Source organism: Siniperca chuatsi, linkage group LG9, assembly GCF_020085105.1.
Source record: "Siniperca chuatsi isolate FFG_IHB_CAS linkage group LG9, ASM2008510v1, whole genome shotgun sequence".
NCBI classification, from domain to species: Eukaryota; Metazoa; Chordata; class Actinopteri; order Centrarchiformes; family Sinipercidae; genus Siniperca; species Siniperca chuatsi.
Genome location: NC_058050.1, coordinates 643,831 through 656,442, shown reverse-complemented (window position 1 = coordinate 656,442; position 12,612 = coordinate 643,831). Strand labels below are relative to the sequence as shown.

Here is a 12,612-nt window from a genome sequence, read left to right as displayed (position 1 = left end):
TGTAAATGCTGTTTCTGTGCACTGTATGTAATTCTGGTGCAGAATGGGCCTGTTAAATCCCGGTAATTGTACTTTATTTATTTATGTTTATTGCCTAAAAACTGTTTTTAAATAAAGATCAGACTCAGCCTTTAAAAACCCCAACATGTGCTGTGTGTGTAATTTTACAAAGTAAACTCACTTTGGTGCATTTGGCCCAGCGGAGTGTCGTGTGCACTTAAAGTCCAGTCAGTGGGAAATTATCATCATTTGTGCACAAAAATTATGATCTTTGGTGAATTTTGGGGCTCAATAACTGACTTGATCACTGCCACTGTTTTCTGTTGCTGCTTTGGTTCGCAGGAATGTGAGGAGAGTGAGACATCATTTCCTCCTCTTCCTCACCGGAGTGGTCCTCGCGGGAGTGGAGGCCCCGCCCCCTGCGCTGCGTCACCGCAGTGTTAGATAATAAACAGGAATTGTACTTAAATGTCCATTAACATGATTTATACATGAAACAGCTGCAGCTGATGAAATCAGACAGGAAGTGTTTGTTTGTCTGGGCTATAACTTCTTCTGTTGTTTTCTCACCTCAGACTGAAGCTGCTTTAGATTTTACTTCTGAATCGTTGATTTATGTTTTCAACATGTATCCTGCATTATGATTTCAGCTCTGCTTTAATAGGGTTCTTTTCTGTTCTTTTGTCTGGTTTTTATTGCTGTGTGAAGGCGCAAGGTCATTTATAAATGAAGTGCGTCATTATTACTATCTCATGAAGGAGTAAACCAACTTAAACCGGCAGGAAGTAGTTTTAGAGTCTCTCTGGCTCGCAGGTAGACTTCATCATTGTTCTCTGCATTGATGTCATGAAAAACTCACGTGTGAACTGACTGTGCAGCTGTACACTCGCATCTTTAAAGATGCACATGTTAGGATGGATCACACGTGATTATAACATCTGAGAATACGTTTTTCACCTGTGCTCTGACATCTGTACCTGAGGGTTTAGGAAGTTTCACATTCCACTTCATAAGGTGTGTGTTTATCAAGATAGACAACTGATTGGGCCCACTGGGCACGGGGAGGTAGCCCACCGGGTCAAGGAGGGGGCTTGCTGGGGGCTCACCGGGCACAGGCCAGGGGCCTGCCGGGTCAGGGAGGGTGCGCACCGGGTCAGGGGCTTGCTGGGGCTCACCGGGCACAGGCCAGGGGCCTGCCGGGTCAGGGAGGGTGCGCGCCGGGTCGGGGGGGGGGCTTGCTGGGGGCTCACCGGGCACAGGCCAGGGGCCTGCCGGGTCAGGAGGGTGCTCGCCGGGTCAGGGGCTCGCCGGGTCAAGGAGGGGCTTGCTGGGGGCTCACCGGGCACAGGCCAGGGGCCTGCCGGGTCAGGGAGGGTGCGCGCCGGGTCAGGGGGGGGGCTTGCTGGGGGCTCGCCTGGCACAGGCCGGGGGCCTGCCGGGTCAGGGAGGGGGCTCGACCGGGGGCCCGCTGGGTCAGGGAGGGGGCTCGCCGGGGACCCGCCGGGTCAGGGCCTCTGTTTGACGCAACTGTTAACGTTTCTTGTCAGAAAGTCAGTCAAACCACACAGAACAGCCACAAAGAGACGCAAAGCGATGACCCTACCAAGCTAAACTGTGTTTAACGTACGGACTCCGCCTCCAGCAGGAACCTGGACTGTGCAGACGTGTTCTGGGTCTCCGAGCCGGACTTGGCCGACGGCAGCAATGTTGCATTCGCACAAAGGAAGGAGGACTGAGGTGACATCGCCTCTGTGCTGCTTCAGCCAATCAGAACCTCTCCTCCTCCTGATGACCTGTTTGTCACCTGGATTAATCCACAGGTGAGTAAGCAGTTTTAATATCCAGCTTTGATTGTTGTAGTCGTGTTTATAGACTACTCGTGCTGCTATGAGATCTTTGGTTTGTACAGTCCGATCAGAATGCTCAGTCATTGAACTGACGTTGTTTGACAGCACAGTGTTTTTGTGATACTAATATGAAGCTGATCGGCTTTAAACTGTGTGAAAGAAATCTCCAGTTTCAGATGTTCTACAAACGGCTCTAAAGCAACAGTTCTGTGACCGGAAGGCTGCAACGAAAAACCACCTTTCACAATAACAACAGGTGATGTCTCCTCCACGCTGTCAGCTCTCTCTCCTAAACCTCAGGAAGGAGCTCATCCTCTGCAACAGCAGCAGTAAAAATGACCAAAATAAACACTGGTTCAACGCCCGAGGCTGTCATTAACACGTTCTACTGGAAACATAAAAACCCAGATCAGATTATCAACGCTACAGAAACCCAAAGACACTGGAGGTCTGGCTGCCCCAAAGGTCCGATTCTACCGTCCCACGAACAGTACACGACGACATGGATGATATCAGACAATCTGAACATCAGGAATTATCAATATCAGATCTACCGTTTCTGTCAGTTCTCCATTACAGCAGTGACTCCGACAGCTTAGTGGAACCTGGACACCCCCCGACCCCAAATAAATGCACTCCAATACGATGTAATCCAGCCTTTCATGTTCAAAATAAGCCGATAATATTCAGCAAATGGAAAGCACCAGGCATTACATGTCAAACATTTATCTGAAGCGCACACAACAACGGGCCGAAGGAACTTTTAGTTCTTTGAAAAGTAGTTCCTGGGTCTAATAGTTCCAGGTACTTTGGGTGGAAACGCGGCTTTAGTTGCTGTAGCACCTTTCAATACCAGAGTTACAAGGTGCTTCACAGGTGCACAGAAAACACACAACCGTAAAATACAACAAGGATTATTTTTTTTGTTTTGTTTTTTTTTAAAAAGCTTTTGAAAATGTGGCTCAGCTGACTGATACTGACGGGACGTTTGTTCAACACGGGCCAGTCGCCAACGGGGGGCACCTGGGTGCAATGCCCCCGTTACGCAGACCTCCACCTCCAAAAATGGATTTTCAAGCAAAAAGAACAGATTAGACTGATTAACAATTACTGCTTCCAGTGACGGCTGTAGACTGTATTATTATTCTTATTTCATTACACCCCGCTCTACCGGTCACCCACAGTACCCTTTGTTCAACGAACAGCTGCTGATCCAGTTCCAGTCTGTCCTGTGCCTGGTTTGGATCAGGACCGCATCATCTGTGCTGACCTGCCCTCCATTCAGGACTCGTCCAGAGTCAGGAAACATCACTGCAGATCCATCACATCCTGGACTCAACCTGTCCCCCCTCCTCCTGACAACAGTTTCTACCCGCAGGCCGGCAAATGAACACCAGGCACGCGGTGTCAGAACAGCCCTGTGACACAGACCCGGTCCTGAACCCTACCTCAAGCTTCTGTGAGTATCATCACTCTTTAACGCTCACTGTCTGTCAATCCTCCCCCTCCTGTGAGTGAAGCAACCTGTTAGTGATCTGCACTAATCTGCAACGACTGCTGTTGGTTTTGTACTTTTTGTACTTTTTTCATTACTTTCCAGATGGTTTCCTTAAATATTCTGTACCGTGTCCTGCAGTCGTCTGTCGATCTGTCGTGGCTGAAGGTTCAAATGCAGCTTTCAGCAAAACGCAGGTTTGTCCTGAGCGACTGTGTGCTTATACAGATGTGCTGTAAGGGCATAATGGAAGTCTTTTGGTTTTACTGACTGAACTACAAATACACTGCATAAAGTGGTTAGCAGATATATTATCTGCTCAGGTTACTGGCTTGTTGGGGCAGTTTCATCTGAATGCCTTTGGAGCTTTCCGGCCGCCATCACTGTATAACTGGTTCCACTAGTCTGATAAGTAAAGCAGCCCCTCTGGTGTGAACCTCCCCCCTCTGATAATTTCCACTGACTTAACCTGTAACTCTAAACGTGTTCTCATTGGTCAGTTTCCCTCTGAAGGCGTCGACCAGACGTTTACCTGAAAGAACCAAACCTGAGTCGTCTTCTCTGAGCTCCATCCTGCTGCAGAGTCTCCAGACTACAAAACAAACAAAGTATGGTTTTATTTATTTAACTTTTTATATATAGATATATATGTATGTGTGTGTGTGATAATGTTGTATTTGCATCTTTACTACAAAGACCTCTTTGTTTTATCTTTGGCTGATGTTCGATTAACTGTATAATATAAAGTAAAAATACAGATTAAATATGTATTTTTGACCAAAGAACATGTAGACACAGTGCAAGTGTTTTTTCAGCCCTGAACAGTGTCTTCAGGCCTTGTCGGGCTGCCTGTATGTAGCCTCCCTTAAAGCTAGGGTAGGTAACGTTGGAGAACCCAGATCACATCAGACCTGTTTTGCCTCTTGACTGGTTACGTTAGTTCTATAATTGATTTTAAGATTTCCAAACGTATCTTTTATTAATTCTAGCGCTTCGTTTGATTTCCAACAGGTCGTATCTGTTGTTAGTATTTATCTTTATTGTTGGGGATTTAATTTATTTCAATGTATTGCTGTATTTTAATTGCCTGCTTTTATTTGCCTCAGTCCTGAAATGTTTTAATCCTAATGTAACCATGTAAAGCACTTTATAACTTTGTTTTTGAAAAGTGCTGTATAAATAAAGTGTATTATTACAAAAGAGAGACGTGACAGTAATATATATGCAATATATAACATTATCTAGATTTCTATTATATGCATAAGCTAAACATTACAAAACTTTTATATGTTGTGCCGAGAGTTTATCAAAGCTCTGTTTGTTTTGGGGTAGTTCTGCCTCCTTATTATCAGCTTGTTAGCAACCAGCTGCCTACTTCCACATCCAGCAGACACAGAGCAAGTCTGAAATACCAAAGTACAGTATTTCCCTCTGAAAATGACTCACAAAATGGAAAAACTCATCTAAACTGACGTTAGCTCCTCAAACTGTCTTACACCTGTAGCTGCTTCAAACATTAGCTTTTTACCTGAACTAGCTAACTAGCCCGCAGGCTTGTTTAACTGACGCATGAAAAACTAATGTCTTGAGACTGGAAGGACAAAATATTTTATTTAATAAATAGTAGAAAATATATATGCTGTACATAATAATTAGCAAATGATATCCTTATTTAACTAAATTCTCAGCTCACTGGCTTCACCTTCACCAGTTAGCGAGCTGAGCTGCTCCGGTCCTGCGCCGAACGATTCGGTGAACAAATCTTTTGAACGATTCAAATGATTCTGGTACACTGAAAAGAATTGCTTTGCCCATCATTAGTGGAAGGAACGTCCTTGACATGTTGAGACTTGGACGGCGTCATGCAGTGTGCATTGATTTCTGCCAGTGTCTCTGACAGGACACCACTAGGAGGCGCTAAAGTCGGACACCAGGGACAGTATTTACTGAGACTGCAGATGTAAGTTACTGCAGTTCATCTGATCAGCTTTAAGTGCAGCCAAATAAAACCTGAGAACCGGCTGAACACACATGTTCAAGTCTGGAAAGCAGTAGAGAGCAAAAGTGTTCTCTGCTGCAAGAATATTGGTTCGCAAAACTTTTAAACTCTACACACAAAAAAACTCTTTTGTCTGGATTATTGCCATTAGGTTTAAACATCTATCAGGCCTAAACACAGTTTAGTAGCTTCAGTCAGAGTCACAGGAGGCTACTGAGGGAACAGAAAGGTAAAACCATCTTTAGTCTTCGTGAGAGCTCCTGTGAAGTGACTTTAATGCATCTTTTCATTTGCTGCAATAGTCCTGACTGCTGTCACTGTTTCATTGTCTGAGAATAACATCTCATGTAATTACGCTGATGGTCTGTCTCCTTCCTCTGGCAGGTTTGAAGTCGTCCCCTCATCATGTCAGACTCCTGCAGAACTGTGGACAATGCGAGGGTCGCATTTCAGTCCTGTAAAAGTCCTGATCCAAAACATCGAGTTCAGTTCTACGACAGCTGGGTAGAAAACTATGAAAAGGTCAGTTTAAAGAACCCGGTCTCTGTTCAGGTTTGATGGGGACTTAAAGCTCCAGTAATCATTTTTTTTGTTTTAACATCTTTATCCACCTCTGATGAAGGATCATGTTCAGTAAGCGATTTATTAATTTTTAACAGACGATGTGCTAAACATCACAGTACATGTGCCAGTGTGGCTCATCATGTCCAGATGAAAAATAATTCATTAAAATGAACGTAAAATCAACACAAGCATTTATATTTTTTTATCACTAACACATGCTTCTGTAAAGTTGAGTATGTTTCTATTCCCAAACCAGAGCTAGACAAGGCTAATTAGCGCCTTTTAGCAGCACTTTAGCCATGGAGATACAAATTAAAGTTATAGCACTACAAAGATTTGTAACTCTAATCATTTTTAACTTTGGAGTGCATTCTGTTTAAATTCACCAAAATATTTAGTTTTTCATACGTCAGTTAAACAAGCCTGCAGGCTAGTTAGCCAGTTCAGGTAAAAAGCTAATGTTTGAAGCAGCTACAGGTGTAAGACAGTTTGAGGAGCTATCGTCAGTTTAGATGAGTTTTTCCATTTTGTGAGTCATTTTCAGAGGGAAATACTATACTTTGTGTATTTATTAACTTTGGTATTTCAGACTTGCTTTGTGTTTGCTGAATGTGGAAGTAGGCAGCTGGTTGCTAACAAGCTGATAATAAAGCAATTTATATTTACCCCCAGGAAGCAGAACTACCCCAAAACAAACTCACACCAACAGAGCTTTGATAAACGGCTAAATGTCAGCAGAAAATTGTAGCCCTGCTTTAGTCCACCAGCCTCTGAGAGAACTGAGCTTATAGTTAGGGCTGGCTCAGGTGAACCATCCCTTAGTTATGCTGCGATAGGCCTAGACTGCCGGGAGACTTCAGAATCAGAAATACTTTTTTGATCCCCGAAGGGAAACTCTTTGTTACAGTAGCTCGCCTTTACGTCAGTGCACACAGGACGTATGCACACAGTGCTTCCCATGATGCACCTCTCTCCTCCTCTCCTCCTCTCCATCTGTATGCATTTTTATCCCATTACTGCATGTTACTAACTCGACATCTTCTCTCTCCCGTAGTTCTGTGCTTTCTCGTCTCTCCTTCTGTCGCTTTCAGCAGGTATTTCTGCCTCCAGAGCTGCAGAGTCTGGATCTGTGGTTGCGGGCCTCCTACTGTTCCTGCTCGACAACCACTACTACAGTTATTAGGGCCCGAGCATGGCTGAAAGTGCAAGGAACCTATTGTTTTTGTAGAGATTATTATTATTCTACTTTTCAAACACATTTTTGAGTGCTTTGGGATGCTTGAAACTCTTGAAAAGTTGCACATGTCAGACCTGCAATGATCGGGCTTGGGCGGGGCCAGGGGGCTCTAAGCAATTCAGTAAGCTTTATTGGTATGACTGTCAGGTAAACAATACTGCCAAAGCATCAAGGATAATACAATTCAATAATGAGATGAGAAAAACAGACAAAAAAATTCAATTAGATAACTTGTGTTATGATTTCGTGCTATATATATATTTAAAAACTATTGCTGAAGATACAGCATCAGGTTTAACAAACTAGCAAATCTTTTTAAACAGGATCACTCCCTGATGGACTACAAAGCACCAGACCTGGCAGTAAACTTCCTGTCTGATAACTTCTCTGGGAGTCCTGAAGAAGCTCTGGTTCTGGACGTCGCCTGTGGGTCTGGATGGGTTGCTAAACTGGTGAGACTGTTAGCTTTAAACTCCAGTTTAAAGAGTCTGTTTTCAAATTTGAGGTCAACAAAAGAATATGTTTTTGTGACACTTCATATTGGAAGTACAGAAAATCGAAAGGCCAATCCACACCAGCCCCATATACCAGAGCAGAGGTTTTATATTTGAGAAGTGATTTACTGAGGCAGCTGCAGGAAACCTTTTATAAATAAATGAGAGAGAATTGTTCTCTTGTTGTTGCAGCCGACTGTTTCATAAAGTTCGCTGTGATGAGGACGATATTTATCTCCTGTAATGAAACACAGAGCAGAAAGAGAAACTGCATCAAGGTGTTTTAAGGTGGAGCAGCATGAGAATAAAGGAAATCTCTGGTGGTTTATTACAATATAAGAAAACGTTTTATCTTTAGTTTCTGAGCCAGTTGCTCCTCATGCTGTTTACAGTGGTGTGAAAAAGTGTTTCTCCTTCCTGATTTCTTTTTTTTTTTTTGTCACGCTTAAATGTTTCAGATCATCAAACTAATTTAAATATTAGTCAAAGATAACACAAGTAAACACAAAATGCAGTTTTTAAATGAAGGTTGTTATTATTAAGGGAAAACAACATCCAAACCTACATGGCCCTGTGTGAAAAGGTCATGCCACAGCATCTCAATAGGATTCAGGTCAGGACTTTGACTAGGCCACTCCAAAGTCTTCATTTTGTTCTTCTTCAGCCATTCAGAGACCCCACAACAAAGAACTGCAGACCTCACTCGCCTCAGTTAAGGTCAGAGTTCATGACTCCACCATAAGAGAGAGACACCCCCCCCCCCCAAAAAAAAAAACATCTCTCTCTCTCTCTTACACAAAACCTAATATGGCAGCAGGTGATGGCCGCCCACCATTGAATCTGGTTCTGTCCAAGGTTTCTGCCTCTTAAAGGAAGTCTTTCCTTGCCGCTGTGGCCAAGTGCTCATGGTGGGATTTGTTGGGTCTCTGTAAATAATATTATAAAGAGTTCGGTCTAGACCTGCTCTGTAGGAAAAGTGCAACGAGATAACTTCTGTTATGAATTGGTGCTATATAAATAAAAACTGAATTGTTAATTAGACCCCACAGTCTCATTAAGGTGTTGGACAGATCAAACATAATACTGATGGTTTAGGAAAGTTCAAACTGTGAAGGATGGCTCCACAGATCAGGTCATGGTTTAACACAAAACTGGATTCTTCTGGCAAACATGAATTTACAGCCTGTTACATTATCTTGTGTGCAAGTGGAAAGTTCAGCGGCTCAACAAAATCACTATAATTCCTCCTCTGTGAACCATGAACATCCACAGTGAATTTCATGGAAATTTGGACAGTAATTATTGAGATATTTTGTTGTAGACTAAAGTGGATGAACAGAGAAAATCTCACTCTTCAGAGGTTAAAAGTCAGTGCTAATGTTGGTTGTCTTCTTCTTGTGTGTATAGATGGTTGAACTGGGCTTCAGGCACTTTGTGGGAGTGGACGGCAGTAAAGGCATGCTGGAACAAGCTGCTAAGACCGGCCTCTATCAGGACCTCAGACAGGCCTTACTGGGAACACAACCACTGCCTGCACAGACTGGTACACTACACTCACACTGCATACATACTCTGATTTCACTTACTATTAATGATTAAATGATTGATTTTTATTTAAGTTCATCTTAATTTTTCCAAATACTTTCTGTCCCATAAAATCCAAGGACTGTGTATAAAAGAGCTATAATTTCAGTCCAGGACTCTGAGCTGCAGCAGGTCTTCGTGGATCCTTCAGTCCTTCAGTTCTCAGTAACGACGAACTAGTTTCAAACACTGATTCACTAAACCAGGTTGCACCGTTAAAACTGAACAAACGTCTCAGCTAGTAAAGACGTAAATCTGTTGCTAGGAAACATCTGTAACGCCGTCCAATCAGGAGCAGTCAGCTATGTAAACAGGAAGTGACTGTAGCGTCAGGAGCTAGCATAACTTCCAAACATCACAGCTTCAGAGGCTGAAAGAGAAATCTGTAAATGTTGGTTTTATTTCTGTCTGCAGACACGCAGAAGTCTGTGTTTCAGAGTCAGCAGCATTCATACAGTTTATAATGAGAGGAAATATCTGACTATGCTAAGCTAACTGACGTTATTTACTCATTTAGTCAAGTGTTATTAGCATAATGTTTCATAATTTGAGGTGTGTTGTGTTATTTCAGTGAAATGTAATTTAAAATCACCAGACTGACGTCATTATTAAACAGCGTTTATCAGGTTTCAGGTCGACCGTACTCCGTATTAACTGTTTTACTCTTCCCTCTGAACGGCTCAGATGTTAGCATGCTAACGTTAGCTGTGTCAGCTGGTTCAGTTAGCGAACAACAGCTCCACCTGCAGTTAGTGGCTGTAAACATTTAGTTACAACTGATCTGCACGTGAGAACTAGTTAGTGAGCTGCGACCTGGTTTAAAGTAGTGACGATGAGAGATTTCTGGGAACTGAGCCTGGCTCTTCTTCCTCTTCTCCTGGTTTCAGGTATGTTTGATGTGGTGATCATCGTCGGTGCTCTGGATGCTGGTTTTGTACCGGTCAGTGTTGTCAGGGAGCTCTGCCACGCCGCCAAACCAGGTAACCAACTAACAACCGATAATATGAATCTGCAGCGAGCATATGTCTTTACATTTAGCAGGTAACTGTAAATGTAGCATTTAGCTGCCACGGGAGCATCGTTATCAGACAACAGACCCCTGGACACCGACATGTAAAAGGCCCCTCAGCGTCCTACACAGGAGCAAGACAAATTACGTTTCATCAGTGAACATTTTGCAGATACGTTCAGTATGAACGTGACATGATTAAAAAGCATTTATGTTGATAAAGAAACATTATTAGGGCAGCATTATGTTTCTCCCAACACATATTTGCTGCCGTAAATTAGTAGAATATAAATATAATTTCTAGGAGACAGTCTTGTCTTGTCGGTGCAGTTCAGTCAGCTAAACAAAAGATGGTGAAATAACCTGATAATGTAAACAAAACACCAAATTTATTGTAGATATCAAGTAACGCGCTTACTATTGTTCAGAGATGTGGACTCGAGTCACTGTTTTCACTTGACTTGACAGAAAATAAATGACTTAAGACTTATGACTTGACTTGAGACATGATGACTCGAACCTGTCTGTGTTCATTTTATGTTTTTTCCATTAAATATAAAATATTAAAAATGTTCAACGAGTGGTAGCCTGATAACGATTGATATGACTAATCAACCCAATCGCCAGAATAAAACGTTGGCATTGTTACGTTTCTGCAAACCACAGATACGTTGAATCGCAATCTCTTAAGTTACATTCAATGTCGCATTTTAAAATTTGCACGCGTCATTTAACGTTGCAATAAATGGCCGTTATCAGTTGAATAATTATGTTTTATGTTGTGACAACACTGTGGTTGGGCACTGGTTAGGTCTAGGCACAAACAACACTCTGTTAGGGTTAGGAAAAGATCATGGTTTGGGTCAAAATACCCGGTTTTGTCGCCAGAAAAACGGCTGCAAAATGTCCCCGACCGGATACTGCAGGTAAGACTGCAGTATCTTGCTGAGATGCTGTGGCATGACCTTAAAAAGGCAGTTCATGCTCGAAAACCCTCCAATGTGGTTGAATTACAACAATTCTGCAAAGATGAGTGGGCCAAAACTCCTCCACAGCGCTGTAAAAGACTCATTGCAAGTTATCGCAAATGCTTGATTGCAGTTGTTGCTGCTAAGGGTGGAGCAACCAGTTATTAGGTTTAGGGGGCAATCACTTTTTCACACCACTGTAACTAACTGAATAAGGTGTGTGTTGTCTGCAGGAGGTTTTGTCTGCATGGCGAGAGGTGACCACACAGGAACACCAGCAAACAAATACAAGGAGGATCTGGAGAGAGAGCTGCAGCTGATGGAGGAGGAGGGACTGTGGAGTCCAGTAGGACTCAAACTGACAGACAGATACATGCAAGACCCACATCTGAATACTGAGAGAGACAGGAAGGACCTGCAGGAGGAGCGATACATCAGCGGGACTGTGTATCTGTACAAGAAATCCACCAATCCATCCATTAAAACCAATTATTAATCATACTTGCATTACAGAAGTGATGGCAAAATTCAACAGAAAATAAGAGTATCGAAAAAATGTTGTTACAAAAAACCTGCCATTCATAATGCAATGTAACATGTCAATATTAAACATTTCTCAACACGTTAAACATTCTGGTATCCATTTTCATTGTTGTTGTTGGGTCCTTAAAGCTGCATTAACTGATCTTTTGTACACAGAACAGTCTGGAAACACATCTGGCATATTATCAGCTTATGAAGTAGTTAGCTAACATGTTAGCAAACAGCTGCCTGGTTCCACATCCAGCTGACAAAGCAAGTTTAAAATACAAAATTTAAAAAAGGCAAAATTGGAAAACTCATCTAAAGCAACGTTAGCTCCTCAAAGTGTCTTGTAACTTTAGCTGCTTCAGATATTAGCTTTTGCAGTTTTTGTTAGCTTGAAGGCTAAATTAAGAGCTAATAAAATAATCAGTTTTACCAGTAATCAGTAATCAGGCCTGTTGTACATATAATACAATACTATAATACAGGTCAGATAAATTAAGTACAAAGTGGATGTAAGTATAAAATTGTTTTCTGGCTGCACCTCCCTCATCACTGTTAAGTACCTGATTAGCATGTGATTGGCTTGACCACGGTGTTAATACACTGTGGTAAACTTTGGGCAGACTGAATCTCAGACCACCATTTCTGTTCAAAGAGGGGTTTTCTTTTTTCACAAAAATGGCTTCCTTGACTCCTCTTTCAAACCAGCTCTTCTCTCTACTTAGAATCTTCACCTCGCTGTCTTCAAATGTGCGGTTTGTAGCTTTTAGATGCAAATGCACGGCGCTCTGCAATCCTGAGTTAGCGTGTCGTCTGTGCTGATAAATAGATTCTAAGTAGAGAGAAGAGTTGGTTTGAAAGAGGAGTCAAGGAAGCCATTAACACCG

At 42.5% G+C, this 12,612-nt stretch overlaps 1 protein-coding gene across 1 annotated transcript; it reads left to right on the top strand.

Moving 5' to 3' along the window:
- The first annotated feature begins 1,630 nt into the window (after positions 1–1,630).
- LOC122881080 (methyltransferase-like protein 27) lies at positions 1,631–11,826 on the top strand. Its single transcript, XM_044206786.1, has 9 exons — positions 1,631–1,820; positions 3,053–3,306; positions 3,448–3,539; positions 3,843–3,950; positions 5,726–5,863; positions 7,466–7,594; positions 9,044–9,179; positions 10,108–10,200; positions 11,431–11,826. Exons 5-9 carry the CDS (start codon positions 5,747–5,749, stop codon positions 11,691–11,693), a joined length of 738 nt encoding a protein of 245 aa, XP_044062721.1. The 5' UTR covers positions 1,631–1,820; positions 3,053–3,306; positions 3,448–3,539; positions 3,843–3,950; positions 5,726–5,746; the 3' UTR covers positions 11,694–11,826.
- The last annotated feature ends 786 nt before the right edge of the window (positions 11,827–12,612 follow it).